This window comes from Ochotona curzoniae, unplaced genomic scaffold (genome assembly GCF_017591425.1).
Source record: "Ochotona curzoniae isolate NIBS_2020 unplaced genomic scaffold, NIBS_Ocur_1.0 scaffold_4937, whole genome shotgun sequence".
NCBI classification, from domain to species: Eukaryota; Metazoa; Chordata; class Mammalia; order Lagomorpha; family Ochotonidae; genus Ochotona; species Ochotona curzoniae.
Genome location: NW_024467126.1, coordinates 1,307,935 through 1,321,365, shown reverse-complemented (window position 1 = coordinate 1,321,365; position 13,431 = coordinate 1,307,935). Strand labels below are relative to the sequence as shown.

Sequence of the window (13,431 nt, the reverse complement as noted above, 5' to 3'; positions counted from 1 at the left end):
GTGGGTCACATCTTCTTACCTCCTCCTTAGCTCCTGGGCACCACAAAATAAAGTTTCCTTTATTGAGAATCATGAGAACAGAAGTCTGATGTCCAGCCAGGGGATCCAGGAGAAGGAGAGCCCACTCCTTGCTCAGCCTGGGCATCTGGTGCTGCCCACCTCCTCTTCTTCTGCCATGACCACCTCCTCTATCGAGCGTCCTTGCAACTTGCTTGCCACCAACACGTGGCAGGTGCCAGAGGGGGGCGGCCCTCGTTCAGCGTAACACGCCCTCAGGAACACAACCCTGTCCTCTCCGTCCAAGGGCAGCCCGTGGGCTTGGCACAATTCCCGTGCTTCGTGGGTTCCATCCAGGGCCAGAAGGTGCACCAGGCATCCGAGAGGCAAGGTCTGTCCCTTAGAGGTACTCAGGGCCCGAGCCAGTCGTGCCAGGGCTTCACGGCGGGCGCGGCCCACATGGCCTTGCACCGCACAGCTTTGCAGGTAAGGCAGAGTCCGGAGTAAGCGGAACAGGCGAGCAGCGTTGCCCTCGCGGAAGGCGGCATCCACTGCCAGGGCCAGACGAAGACCGGGGCAGGCGCGCACGTCCGCGGGCAGCTGCAGAATCTCCCACAGGGCTTCCACGGAGCCTGCAAAGGGGGGGGCCGGCCAGGATGAGCATGCGTGGGTCAAGCCCACCCACCCCGCCCATTTCCGCTAGGAGGGAGTGGGGAGGCCCTAGTGGACACACACACCAGGTTTCCCCACTAGCCCAGCTGCCTTGTGTCCACTTTCCCCTGACGGCCTGGAAAGGCCATTTCTTCAAAGAAAAATCTTCCCTTGCTTCCCTTCCACAGCCAGGGTCCTCGGTTACTGTCCCTACAGCCTCCTTGCCGCTAAGGAAATCCATTTAATTTATGACAACGAAATAGGATCAGGCTGCCCCACCCACGGGGGGTTTGGCAGCACCACCTGGGAACGCAGGTTAAGAAAAGATTAGGGGGAAAAAAAATAAAGGTTAGGAGATGAAGACCAACCCTCCCGCCCGGCCCGCCCTGGGAGGTGGGGGCAGGGCCCTGCGGCTCTGAGCAAGGGCTTCTCTACCAGCCGGGACCCCTGACTCACCTAGGTTGTAGAGCAGAAAGAGGCCCTGGAAGGTGGCCTGGCGGGCGGGCGGCACCGCGCCCCGCGCGTAGCAGCGCCGCAGCGAGCCGAAGGCCTCCTGCACCTGCAGCTGCAGCAGCACCGGGTCCGCCGGCCCGCAAGCCGCGTCCGGCCCGAGCCGCGCCACCACGGCCAGCAGCGTGGCCAGCGCGGCCTCCAGCACCACCGCCTCCTCGGCGTCGCCCGCGCCCTGCTGCGCCAGGTCCAGGCGCACGGCGCGCAGGCGGTCGGCCACGAAGCCGGCCACCTCGGCGGGCGACGCCTCCGCGCTCCCGGCCACCTCGCCGGCCAGGTAGCGCACGGTGGCCAGGAGCACGGAGGGCGGCCGCAGCTGGCTGGGCGAGGGCGGGGGCTTGCCGGCGGCCGGCCGGCTGTACTCCTTCACCGTGCGCTGCGGGTCGGCGCGGGGTCGGTCCCCGCCTCCGCCCGGGGCCACCTCCAGGCGGTGCAGGCGGCGCTCCCTCTCGCGCCGGGCGCGCTCGGCGGCCGGGCACATGTCCGGGCACGTGCCCACCGGCAGCTGGCAGGCGGGCATGGGCGCGCCGCGGGGCACGGGGGGCGCTCAGCGACCCGGGCACGGCGGCGGCCGTTCGGCCCGGTCCTTTGCTGTAGGGCTCCGGCGCGCCGCAGCCCGGCAGGCCCTGCCCACCGCGGCCTCACGCGGTCCCGTCCAGTCGGTCTCCCTGGAAGCGCGGCGCCGAGTCCCGCAGACGCCCCTAACAGTTCCGCGGGCTCGGGCACGGACAACGCCCGGAATTGGGCGTCGCGCTCCTCCTCGGGGCCGCCCTCCCAGGGTGCACCGCTCAGGGACCCGCGCACGGGTGGGGCGGGCAGCAAGGCCACGCCCCCGGTGCAGACCACGCCCCAACGCCACCTCCCAGGGACACACCCCCGGCGCAGACCACGCCCCAACGCCACCTCCCAGGGCCCCCCCCCCCCCCGGCGCAGACCACGCCCTCTTGGTGTTAGGGCCATGCCCTCCCTCGTGCAGATCCACACCCCCAACCCCTGCCTGCACAGGGACACGCCCCCAGTGATGGATGGTGCTCAACGGGCACCCTGCTCAGGATTCCTCTCCGGCATCCCCATAAAATGGCTCTGTTAGTTGGCCACGCCCCACCGTTGCCATGGAGATTATCTTCCCCCCTGAACAGCTGGGGGGCCAGCAAGTTTTCCTTCAAAGCGCTACCAGGGAGTAGATGATTTAGACTTCCCCTCTGGCAGGTGTTGTGTGAGTTTTACTAATAAACAGATTTCATCAAGTTTGCACCTGCCACAGATGTCTTTTGTTTTTTCACCTCAAACCATTAAAAGATGAAAATCACCATTCTAGCTCACGAATGTACAAAAGGTAGGGTAGTGAGTCAGAGTTGCCTGTGGGCTGCAGTTCCCGGTCATTCTGTGACCCGGACAGAGACTGGCAGGGTCGGAAGTTGAATCCCCTGAGGAGGCTGCTGTCACAAGGGAGCAGAGCTGAGCAATCCATTTCTGTACTCATTTTTGGTCCAGATACATATGGAAATGGCCCCCTGGGGTTATGAGCTCAGGAAGTAGGGGGGCCAGGCCCTGAGGGGAGGACGGGGTGGTGGGGCAGCTGGCAGTGCTGGAGCTGGATCCCCGGAGTGCACCCCATCTCAGGGCGGGGGCTGGGACAGGTGCAGGTGCAGGATCTCCTCCGCCCGCTTCAAGTACTCAGCCGCCTTCTTCTTCACACCTTCACGGCGGGCGGGGGACGGGTCGCCTGTGGACAGAGACAGGCTTGCCTGGGGGACAGGGATCGCGCTGCCCTTGGCCCTCACAGGCCACAAGCTGAGCCTCCCTCCCTCCAGGGCCCGGTGCCCGTTCTCCCCATTCCACAGACGTACAGGGAGCCTACACACAGCCCAACGCGGCCTAGTGGGGACAAGCACTCCCACTCTGCCATCCTGCCTGTGTCACCTGGGACCCCAGTGACCCTTCCCCACCACCCCGGCCTCCTCTCCCAGACCCTGCATACCAGGCGCCCCCTGTAAAAGGATGTGCACGCCGTCCTGGTAGCCCTGGAGTGCGGCAGGGTAGGCGCCCGCCTTCTCGTCCCGCAGGGCCTGGGTGATGAGTTCCGTGGCCCGGCTCACGTAGGCAGGGATGGACTTGTCTTGCTCGCTCTCTTGCTCCTCCTCCTGCCCTCCCGGCTCCCAGGGTTCCTGACCCGGCTGCTGGGGCTCGACCTCTGCCATGGCCAGCTCCCCTAAGCAGGTGGGGCTGGAGCCTGCACCTTGGGCAGCCAGAAAGGGTGGGTTCAGGTCAGGGGGGCTCTGCTGTGCCCAGGGTCTGCTGCCCACCCACACCTCTGCCAACCTGTGCTCGGGGCAGGGGCCAGAAAGGGTGGGTTCAGGTCAGGGGGGCTCTGCTGTGCCCAGGGTCTGCTGCCCACCCACACCTCTGCCAACCTGTGCTCTGGGCAGGGGTGCAGGACCTGGACAAGCCAGAAGCCACAAACACGGCACATCCTCCAGGGCTCTATGTAACTACTGGGATGTGACCCTGTGCTTTTGTGCAAACAGTCTTGCCTTCCTAACTGGCTCTCCAAGAATATGCTGACTACTTTGCAAGTTGTGAGTCCCTGGGCCCTGGGGACCTCAACAACCCCTCCACAGAAGGTTCCCCGCGACATCCTCCTGGCCCAGCCTAGGCCTTGCCTGTCCCCACTCCTTACCTTCCTTGGAGAAGGGGTCAAAGAGGGCGAGCTCGGCCTCGGTGAGGGGCCCTCGGGCAGGGGGAGCAGTCCCCGCCTCCTCGGGGCTGCCGCAGCTGAAGAGCAGGTCCAGGGCCTCCTGGGCAGGGCTGGATGGCATGGGGTCCACTGGAGGGAGGCCACGGGGGACAGGCACACCTGCACTGATTGCCCCCATTGTCAGCACTGACCCACCTCTCCCTACATCTGCCGATGACCTCAGGTGTGCACAAGCCCATCGCAAGGGTTCATGCCCATTTTCCAGACTGAGAAATGGAGTTCCTGAGATGCACAACGTCCTGTCCCCAATTGAGCTGGGACACATCCTTTTCACCGAGGGGACCCTGATGCCAGCCCACCTCCTCTGCCTACCCTGGCCCTCCCGTGCCGGCTCCCAGGTACCTGGCACTTCTGAGTCCTTAAGGCCCCGCCTTTCTGTGGGCAGTGGTGGGGACAGCTGGAGCTCGTCCAGGGGTGGCGTGGGGATCAGCGGGGGTGGCAGGATGTGTAGTTCCCTGGACACCTCAGAGGGCTGTGCCACCTCCCCACCCTGTGGGAGGGAAAGATCAGCCCCCGGGGCAGCGGGGAGGGAAGTCAGGGCATGTGGTCTGGCAGCAGGCAGGCAGGTGACTTCCGGGGCTGCGCAGGCGACAGGAGCAGCTGCACCTACCCGGAAGAACTCCTTGAGCTGGGGGCTGTTGTTGAGTGCGGGGATGTGCACTGTGAACTGCAGCAAGTCCTCCGCCCCCTTGCGGCGCTCCTCAATCACTGAGGCTTCGAAGCGGCCTGTGGAGCCCCCCATGGTGAGGACAGCGGAGGGAGGGCAGCGGTGGAGCCCCCCACGATGGGGACAGGGGAGGGAGGGCAGCGGTGGAGCCCCCCCATGGTGGGGACAGGGGAGGGAGGGCAGCGGTGGAGCCCCCCCATGGTGGGGACAGGGGAGGGAGGGCAGCGGTGGAGCCCCCCCACGGTGGGGACAGGGGAGGGAGGGCAGCAGTGAGGGCAGCGGTGGAGCCCCCCACGGTGAGGACAGGGGAGGGAGGGCAGCAGTGGAGCCCCACGGTGGGGACAGGGGAGTGAGGGCAGCAGTGACCCTGAGGCCTGCTTCTCCTGGGCCCACCTGGAACACGGAGCAGCCCACTGCCTCCTCCGGCAACCCTCCCTGCATCCTCCCAGCAGGATAATCCTCCCCGTCCATTGCCCAGATGTGTCCTGAGCTTCTGTGTGCTGGGTTCTGATAGTAAATGGGAGAGTCGAAGTCTCTGCCCTCCTGGTCATGGGAGGTGAGGGGATACCAGGCCATTCTAGACAGCCTATGCAAGGAAGGTAAAGCGAGGCCCAGACAGGGACAGGGACCCACCTGAGGTCCTCGCCCTACCCCACCCATGTATTTTTTTTTTTTTAACCAGGTTCCTTGCTCTGTCCTGGACATCCCACAGAGGTGACTGCCTCTGGCCTCAGGATGTCACACAATGCCTGGTACAACCAGGGCCTGGCGTAATGGGTCAGCAACAAACCTTCACCAGCTGTGACCAAACATCTGGTGAATAGGAGACCCAGCTGCCAGACAGAGGAGCACCGTTGAATAAAAGCAAACTACAGGGGGCTGGCACTGTGGCACAGTGGATGAAGCCAGTGCCTGTGGCATCAAATCCTGGCCGCTCCACTTCTGATCCAGCTCCTTGCCAATGTGCCTGGGCAAGCAGTGGACGAGGATCCAAGTACCTGGGCACTTGCCAGTCACGTGCAAGACCTGGGTGGAGTTCCTGGCCATTTACAGGCATCTGGGGAGTGAGTCAGCAGACTGTACCTCCCCAGCCCCAGCTTCCCTCTTTGTAATTCTACCTTTCAAATAAATAAGTAAAACTTTAAAAACGAGGGAAAAAAAAACCCACATGGGCAACTTCAAATATTATAAAAAATATTATTAAAAAATGAAAAAGAAACAAAATTAATTTTACTATCCGTTTTCTTTAACCCAAGCTATCCAGAAGATTTCAGCTTCTGCGAGCCACGGATGTGAACTGCAAGGATGGAGTGTCATTCCGCCTCCCAGGGGCTGGTGTCTAACACACCCAGCTCCGCCCAGCCGTTTCTCTGGTACTGCGCGGCTGCAGGTGCCTAAGGTTGCTGGCGTGGCCAGCACTGGGCTGGAGGGCACATCTGCTGGGGGCCAGGCATCCTGGTTTTGCCTCTTCTAGGCCCTTGATCTCAAGGACGCTTTGCTTACCCATCTTAAAAAAACGGGGCTGAGGATGAGCAGCGGGTGCCCCACGTGGGACATCCGCATCACAGATCTAGGTGAGCCGCTTTGAGTCCCAGCTTCCTACGCAACACAAACCCTGGCAGGGCAGCAACAATCCCGGGAAGCTGGGTCCCTGCCAACTACGTGGGAGACCCACGTGGCCTTCCTGGCTCCCAGCATGGCCTACTGCAGGCATTTGGGGGTGAGAACCAGTAGACAGGAGCCCTCTCTCTTCTGCTTATTTCTTTCTCATGTTTCTCTATTTGCCTTTCGACTAGCCTAGCAGAGTAGATACTGCAGGTCACCCAGACCGGGGTGCCAGAGGCTGCCCTGAGCCCGGCTTCCTCCTGCCAGCCTCCACTGGTGGGGCGGGACTCCGAATGCTGGATTGACAGATGGCTCGCTCACCGAACACCTGGGCAGGAGGGAAGGCGGGGAACTCCTCAAGGCGGCGGAAGAGGTTGCGGTGGGTGTAGGCCAGGTCACTGTGCAGCTTGCGGAAGTCACTGTACCGCTTCCAGACCACCAGCTGTGGGTAGGCAACATGTACCACTGGCCCCGACGTTTATCTGCCGCAGGGCAGCTGGGCAGCTGGGCAGGTACCAGGCTGGCCAGGGAGGGAGGAGGTGCTGCCTACTTCCTCTGTCCGTACCTGGAACAGGGGATGCCCCCAATTCTTACCTCTTTGATGTCCTCAGGGTCCTTCTTGGAGATGAACTGGAAAAGCAAGACAAGAAACTGGGTGAAACTAGAGAGGCCCCAGCCAGCCCAGCATCTGGAAATCCCAGGAAATTCCCAGGCCTCAGCTCCCAGCTTCCTCCCACCCTCACCTGGCCCTACCCTGCCCCAAGAGGTCAGTGGCCATTGGTGCCAGGCTGTCCTGGCTTTCAGCCTCTGAGTGCCACTCTGGGTGATGTTTCTGCACGTGCCTCAGTTTCGTCTGAGACGTGGAAGGCTCCCTAAAGGGCCATCCACCGGGCTCCCCTACAGCTCAGTTCTCCCACTATTCCTTCGGGGAGTCAAGTCCATTGTGTCCCCAAGAGCCCCAAGGGGTTGGTAAGGTGGGAGAAAGTGCCACTTTCCATTCTGTTCTGTTCACAGAAGTGTAAAACTCAAGCCTTCCGTGTGGAATATGTGGCAGTTTTCAAATTGTCTCCCTCACCTGGAACCCAGAGATGCAAGACCCAAGAAACAGGTCTGTTTAAAGACAAGGAAGGGCTGGCATTGAGTGCAGGGCTAACACCTGCTGCTCATGCAGGCATGCCTGGCTCCAGTCTGGGCTCCTTGGTCCAGCTCCCTGCCAATGCACATCCTGAGGGGCAGCATGAGGGTCAAGTGTGCAGCCCTGGCACCCATATGAGGAGCCGGGGGCAGTCCCGGCTCCTGGCACCAGCCCCGCCCCGCTGCTGTAGGCATGGGGCAGTGAGGCAGCAGGTGGAGAGCTCTCTGTCTCTCTGTAACTCTACCTTTCAGTTAAATGAATACCTCTTTACATACGTGTTTCTACCAAAATAAACGGATACTTTTAGTAAACATTCCCACTTATTGGAAAGACAGAGAGTCCAAGATGGACAGTCAAAAGGAAGCGCTTCTGCCTGCCAGTGCCTTTGCCAAACGCCCCGCCTCGGCAGGTACTGGGCCAGGCCAAACCCAGAGCCGGGAACTCAGTCTGAGTCACCCATAAGGGTGGCAGGGCCCCAAGCCTGGGGCCATCCCCTGCTGCCACCTCCCTGCAGCCTGCCCGCAGGAAGTTACAGAGGAAACAGAGGAGAGACGCAAACCTGGGTCCTCCCCTAGGGGCAGCTGTCCACACCACCCGACGCCATGCCCTTTTGGAATAAATTTATTAAAATTTTTTTATTTTATTTTTTTAAAGATTTATTTTTATTGGAAAGGCAGATATACAGAGAGGAGAGACAGAGAGGAAGATCTTCCGTCTGAAGATTCACTCCCCAAGTGAGCGCAACGGCCGATGCTATGCCGATCCGAAGCCAGGAGCCTCTTCTGGGTCTCCCACGTGGGTTGCAGGGTCCCAAAGCCTTGGGCTGTCCTCAACTGCTTTCCCGGGCCACAGGCAGGGAGCTGGAAGGGAAGCGGGGCTGCCGGGATTAGAACCGGCGCCCATATGGGATCCCGGGCGTGCAAGGCGAGGACCTTAACCACTGCGCCACCGCACCGGGCCCTAAAATTTTTTTAAAAAATTTTTATTGGAAAGCCAGATATACAGAAAGGAAGAGAGGCGGAGAGGAAGATCTTCTGTCTGATGATTCACTCCCCAAGTGATGCAACGGCCGGAGCTGAGTTGATCCGAAGCCGGGAGCCTGGAGCCTCTTCTGGGTCTCCCACGCAGATTCAGGGTCCCAAAGCTTTGGGTCATCCTTGACTGCTTCCCCAGGCCTCAGGCAGGGAGTTGGATGGGAAGCAGGTGCCACCAGTATACAATCCAGTTCCCTTGTGGGATTCTGGTGCTTGCAAGGCAAGGGCTTTAGTCGCTAGGCTACTGTACCAAACCCCAAATCTATTTATTTGGAAAGGTAGATTTAGAGAGATATGGAGAGACAGAAGGAAAGATCTTCCATCTGCTGCTTCACTCCCCAGTGACTGCAGCAGCAGCCGGCGGGTGCAGGGTCCCAAGCTTTTGGGCCATCCTCGACTGCTCTACTAGGCCACAAGCAGGGAGCTGGATGGGAAGCAGAGCACTGGGATACAAATCTGTTCCATTATGGGATACTGGCGCTACAAAGGGAAGGATTTGCCTGTTGAGCCACTGCATCAGCCCCTAAAGTCCACTTTCTCACAAATTCTTTTCTGTGAGTGGTCAATGCTTACTGCTTTCCGTATGGAAATATGTGCCAGATGCAATTCCTGGGCAGGCCTAGCTCACTGACTCAGGGGAGCCAGGGAGAGCAGAGATGAAGAGGTGGACAGCTTGTTGGAGGGGAGGAATGGAGCACGCTTATCTGGAGCAAGTTGGAAGCCGGAGACCGGCCTGGTCCCAAGCACTGTGTCCTGGGGGATGGGGAATACAGTTTCTCCAGGCCCAGCTGCTGGGGGTGTGGGAGCTACTGACAGCCACATCCAGGGCACAGGACCCAGGCTGGGTTCTGGGATGCCCTGGGTGCCCAGGGTGCCTGTTCCCTGATCGCCGGCTCCAGATCGCTCACGGAACCTCACATGGGTCCTGATCTTCCCAGACCGCAACTCCACAGCCCTCATGGGGGACCCTGGAGCTGCTGGGTTGGGGCGAGCAGCTAAAGGAGGTTACAGTGCAGCGGACGCCCCCTTCTCAGGCCACAGAAGCCAAGGTCTTCAGGCACCTGTGTTTCCCAGCAGCCTTTGCCTGGCCACTGTGGGTTCCTAGGTGACATAGTTGTGATTAAGATCCGCCCTGAAGGCCTCCCCGCTGCCCTTGGTGTCTCTAATGTGTGTGTGGTGGTGAAGAGGTGACCCACTGTGGCTACAGGTGCACAGCCAGCTCCTTGAACTTCAGGAAGGTGGCAGCTACCCCATAAACTCGCCAACCTCTTAATTTGTCTGTGCACTTAGGATCTGCACATTTTATGGCCAGTGTCGCGGTACAGCAGGGGTTAAGCCTCAGAAACACTGGTATCCCATATGGACTCCGACTCAACTTCTGGCTGCTCCAGTTCCGATCCAGCTCCTTGCTAATGTGCCTGGAGAAGCAGCAGAGGATGGGACAAGTCCCTGGAACCCTGCCATCCACATGTGAGACCTGGATGAAGCTCCTGGCTCCTGGTTTCAGCCGGGTCCAATCTAGGGCTGTTACAGCCATTTGGGGGAGTGAGTCAGTGGGTACGAGATTCTCTCTCTCGCTCTGTAATTGTGCCTTTCAACTAAATAAACATAAGCTTAAAAAAAAAAAAGCAAGGCCTATGTGGAAATGTACAGTTCCTCACTTCTTTTCTGCCCCTACCCCGCCCATCTTCCATGGGAACAAGGTTCGAGTCATATACTTACTTTATTTTTTTTAAAAGATTTATTTCTTTTTATTGCAAAGTCAGATATAAAGAGAGAAGGAGAGACAGAGAGGAAGATCTTCCATCTGATGATTCACTCCCCAAGTGACTGCAACGGCTGGTGCTGTACCGATCTGAAGCCAGGAGCCAGGAACTTCCTCCAGGTCTCCCACACGGGTGCAGGGTCCCAAGCCTTTGGGCCATCCTCAACTGCTTTCCCAGGCCACAAGCAGGGAGCTGGATGGGAAGTGGGGCTGCGGGGATTAGAACCGGGACCCATATGGGATCCTGGCGCATTCAAGGCCAGGCCCCAGTCATATACTTTAAGCAGGGAAAACCGTCTATAAAAAATTTGCCTAAAGCACCTTTTTTTAAACATCTAGGATTATGTACTTGGCTCAATGCGATGTGCTGTGACTTTCAAAAGTTCATTAAAAAAAAGAAAAGAACTATTTTTATTTGAAAGTCAGTCTAGGGCCCGGCACGGTAGCCTGCCAGCTAAATTCCTCCTGTGCATGCACCCGGATCCCATGTGTGTGCAGGTTTGTATTTCGTAGTTCCGTTTCCCATCCAGCTCCCCTGCTTGCAGCCTGGAAAGAGCAGTCTAGGATGGACCAAAGCCTTGGGATGCTGCACCCACGTGGGAGAACCAGAAGAGGCTCCAGGCTCCTGGCTTCAAGACTGGCTCAGCACCGGCTCGTTTCCAGCCATTGAAGCCACTGCGGTCACTCGGGGAGTGAATCAATGGACAGAAGATCTTCCTCTCTGTCTCTCCTCCTCTCTGTATATTTGACTTTCTAATAAAAATTTGAAAAAATTTTAAGTCAGCCTAACAGAAAAGGAGAGACATAGGGAGACATAGAGATTGTCCATCTGCTGGCTCACTCCCCAAACGACTGCAATGGCCAGAGCTGCGCTGAACGGAAGCCAGGAGCTCCGGGTCTCCCACAGCATGCAGGGTCCCAACGACTTGCACTATCCTTTCTCTGCTGCTTTGCCACATACTAGCAGGGATCTGGATGGGAAGTGGAACAGCTGGGAGCTGAACCTGCCCCACAAGGAATGCTGGCACTGCAGTGTCTCTGCCCACTATGCCACAGCTCTAGCTTCCCCACACCCACCCAAAAATTATATATATATATAAAATTAAAATATATATATATATATTTTTTTTGAAAGGCAGCATAACAGAGAGGGAGAGAGACACTGAGAATCTTCTACCTGCTGGTTCCCTTCCCAGTTGGCTCCATAGCCCAGACAAGTCCAGCTCAGGCTTGAAGCCAAAAGTGTCATTCAGGGTCCTACACAAAAGGGAAGTGGGGCCTAGGCCCTGGGGATCAGGGAGCTGGGTGGGAAGTGGGCAGTGGGAATCTGGCTGGCAGGCGTTGCCATAACCTGCAGGGGCACTACAACGTAGGTGCTGGCTGTGCACTGGGGTTCGGATCCCCAGTCAGGGTTGCTCAGGCCTCATGGAAAAATCTGACAGCACAAAAGGCCTCTCAGCCCAGGGAGCGGCCCCTGCACCTGCCCTGCTCCCTGGGGCCATGCCCCTGACCGTCACCAGTGGGTTCCTGGCCGCAGCTCGCGGCTCCTCCTGTCTCACCGCACACGACAGGTCCAGTCCCTACACGACACTTGATGCCAGGCAGCGGGAGTACTGACCCCTCACGGATTTTTAAATCTGCAAGCCACCATTACTATGTTTTTGTCAGAGAATGAACTCTTGAGAAGATTATCCCCTCAGCATCCAACCCAAACCCCTCGCCAGAAATTCACAACTTGACGCACAAGGCTGAGCACGAGACCAGCCTGGGCACCCGAACCCGGAAAAAGGCACCGGTACGTGATGGCCGCCCCGCCCCCGACGCCTCAGATGGCCCCGCCCCACCGGCCCCGCCCCGTCACCTCAGATGGCTCCGCCCCGCTGGTCCCGCCCTCCCCGCCCCCGCCCCGACGCCTCGGGCCGCCCCGCCCCTGACACCTCCGCTGACCCCGCCCTGACATATCAGGTTGGCCCCGCCCTCCCCTGGCCCCGCCCCGACGCATCAACTGGCCTCGCCCTCCCCCCCGCCCTCCGACCCACGCGCCAAGCTGGCCACGCCCTCCCCCGCCCCGCTGGCCCCGCCCCCGAAGCCTTGCCGGCCACGAAGGCACCGCCCCTTAAAGGGGAAACTCTTCTCTGAGGTCTAAACAGTGGGCTCCAGCCCGCGCCCGCCTTAAGGGAGCCCTCACCTGCGCGGTGACTTTGTACTCGGTGTAGCCCTTGGGGTGCGTCCTGGGCTCCGAGACGGTGTAGCGCCGCAGGAAGTCATCTTTGGCTTGGCGAGACATGGCCGGCGAGCCCGAGCCGAGCCGAGCGCCGGCCTCCCGCTCCTGGCCGGCCGGGGTCCCGCTGCGGCCGCCGCGCCCGGGCCTGCACCCCGCTCTGCCGCTGCTGCCGCTTCCGGGCCCGAGCCGGTCGCCCGGTGACAGCGCCGCGCGTGCCCGGCCAAGGGAGCGTCGGGAAAGTTCCGGGTCGCCGGCAAAGCGTAGAGCAGGGTCATGCCTTCCTGGTGGAAAAGGAGGCTGCCCGGTCGGGAGTGGATCTTGGGTGAACTCGGCGAGATGCCTCCCTGTCGATAGTTCTTTCTTAAGATTGATTTTTATTGGAAAGGCAGATTTACAGAGATGAGAAGAGACAAAGAAAAATATCTTCCATCTGCTGGTTCACTTCCCAAATGACCTCAACGTCCAGAGCAGAATCCATCTGAAGCCAGAAGCCAGGAGCTTCCTCCGGGTCTCCCACGCGGGTGCAGGGTCCTAAGGCTTTGAGTAGCCCTCTACTGCTTTCCCAGGTCAGAAGCAGGGAGCTGGATGGGAAGTGGAGTAGTCTGGACACGAACCGGCGACAGTAAGGGATGCCCGGCACTTGCAGGTGGAGGATTTGTCCGGTTAGCCAGCACACCAACCTACTTCTCCAACCTTTTCTGTATTTCCGCCTTCACTGGGAAGGACAAACGAGGTGACAGGAAGAGGAGACAGCTGCAAAGGCTTCCCCCCACCATGGTTGTGGAGGGAAAGAGAGACAGACAACCCCTGCCCTCAGGCTGGTTTCAGGCACAAAGAGAAGTGGGTAGCCGGGGAGCAGGCATGAGGACTGATTTGAGGACTTGGGGAACATGCCAGGCGGCCTCAGTAGCAGCTGAGTAGATTTTTTTTTGTTAAGATTTATTTTTATTGGAAAGGCAGATATACAGAGAGAAGGAGAGACAAGAGAAGATCTTCTGTCTGATGGTTCACTCCTCAAGCAGCCACAACGGCCAGAGCTGCATTGATCTGAAGCCAGGAGCCAGGAGCTTCTTCCGGTCTCCCAC

General features: G+C 59.4%; 2 protein-coding genes across 3 annotated transcripts; both read right to left on the bottom strand.

Annotated features, from left to right (window-relative positions):
- Positions 1 to 38: 38 nt before the first annotated feature.
- SAC3D1 (SAC3 domain containing 1) lies at positions 39 to 1,834 on the bottom strand. The gene is made up of 2 exons (XM_040970846.1): positions 1,105 to 1,834; positions 39 to 629 (listed from the first exon to the last, which is right to left on the bottom strand). Exons 1-2 carry the CDS (start codon positions 1,676 to 1,678, stop codon positions 133 to 135), a joined length of 1,071 nt encoding a protein of 356 aa, XP_040826780.1. The 5' UTR covers positions 1,679 to 1,834; the 3' UTR covers positions 39 to 132.
- A 534-nt stretch (positions 1,835 to 2,368) lies between these two features.
- On the bottom strand, positions 2,369 to 12,482 carry SNX15 (sorting nexin 15). 2 transcript variants are annotated; one of them, XM_040970979.1, is made up of 8 exons: positions 12,311 to 12,482; positions 6,783 to 6,818; positions 6,510 to 6,630; positions 4,527 to 4,642; positions 4,259 to 4,406; positions 3,839 to 3,985; positions 3,140 to 3,397; positions 2,369 to 2,884 (listed from the first exon to the last, which is right to left on the bottom strand). In XM_040970979.1, exons 1-8 carry the CDS (start codon positions 12,407 to 12,409, stop codon positions 2,778 to 2,780), a joined length of 1,032 nt encoding a protein of 343 aa, XP_040826913.1. In that variant the 5' UTR covers positions 12,410 to 12,482; the 3' UTR covers positions 2,369 to 2,777. The 2 variants fall into 2 exon arrangements, with proteins under 2 accessions (XP_040826913.1, XP_040826914.1); XM_040970980.1 differs by lacking the exon at positions 3,140 to 3,397.
- Between the last annotated feature and the right edge of the window lie 949 nt (positions 12,483 to 13,431).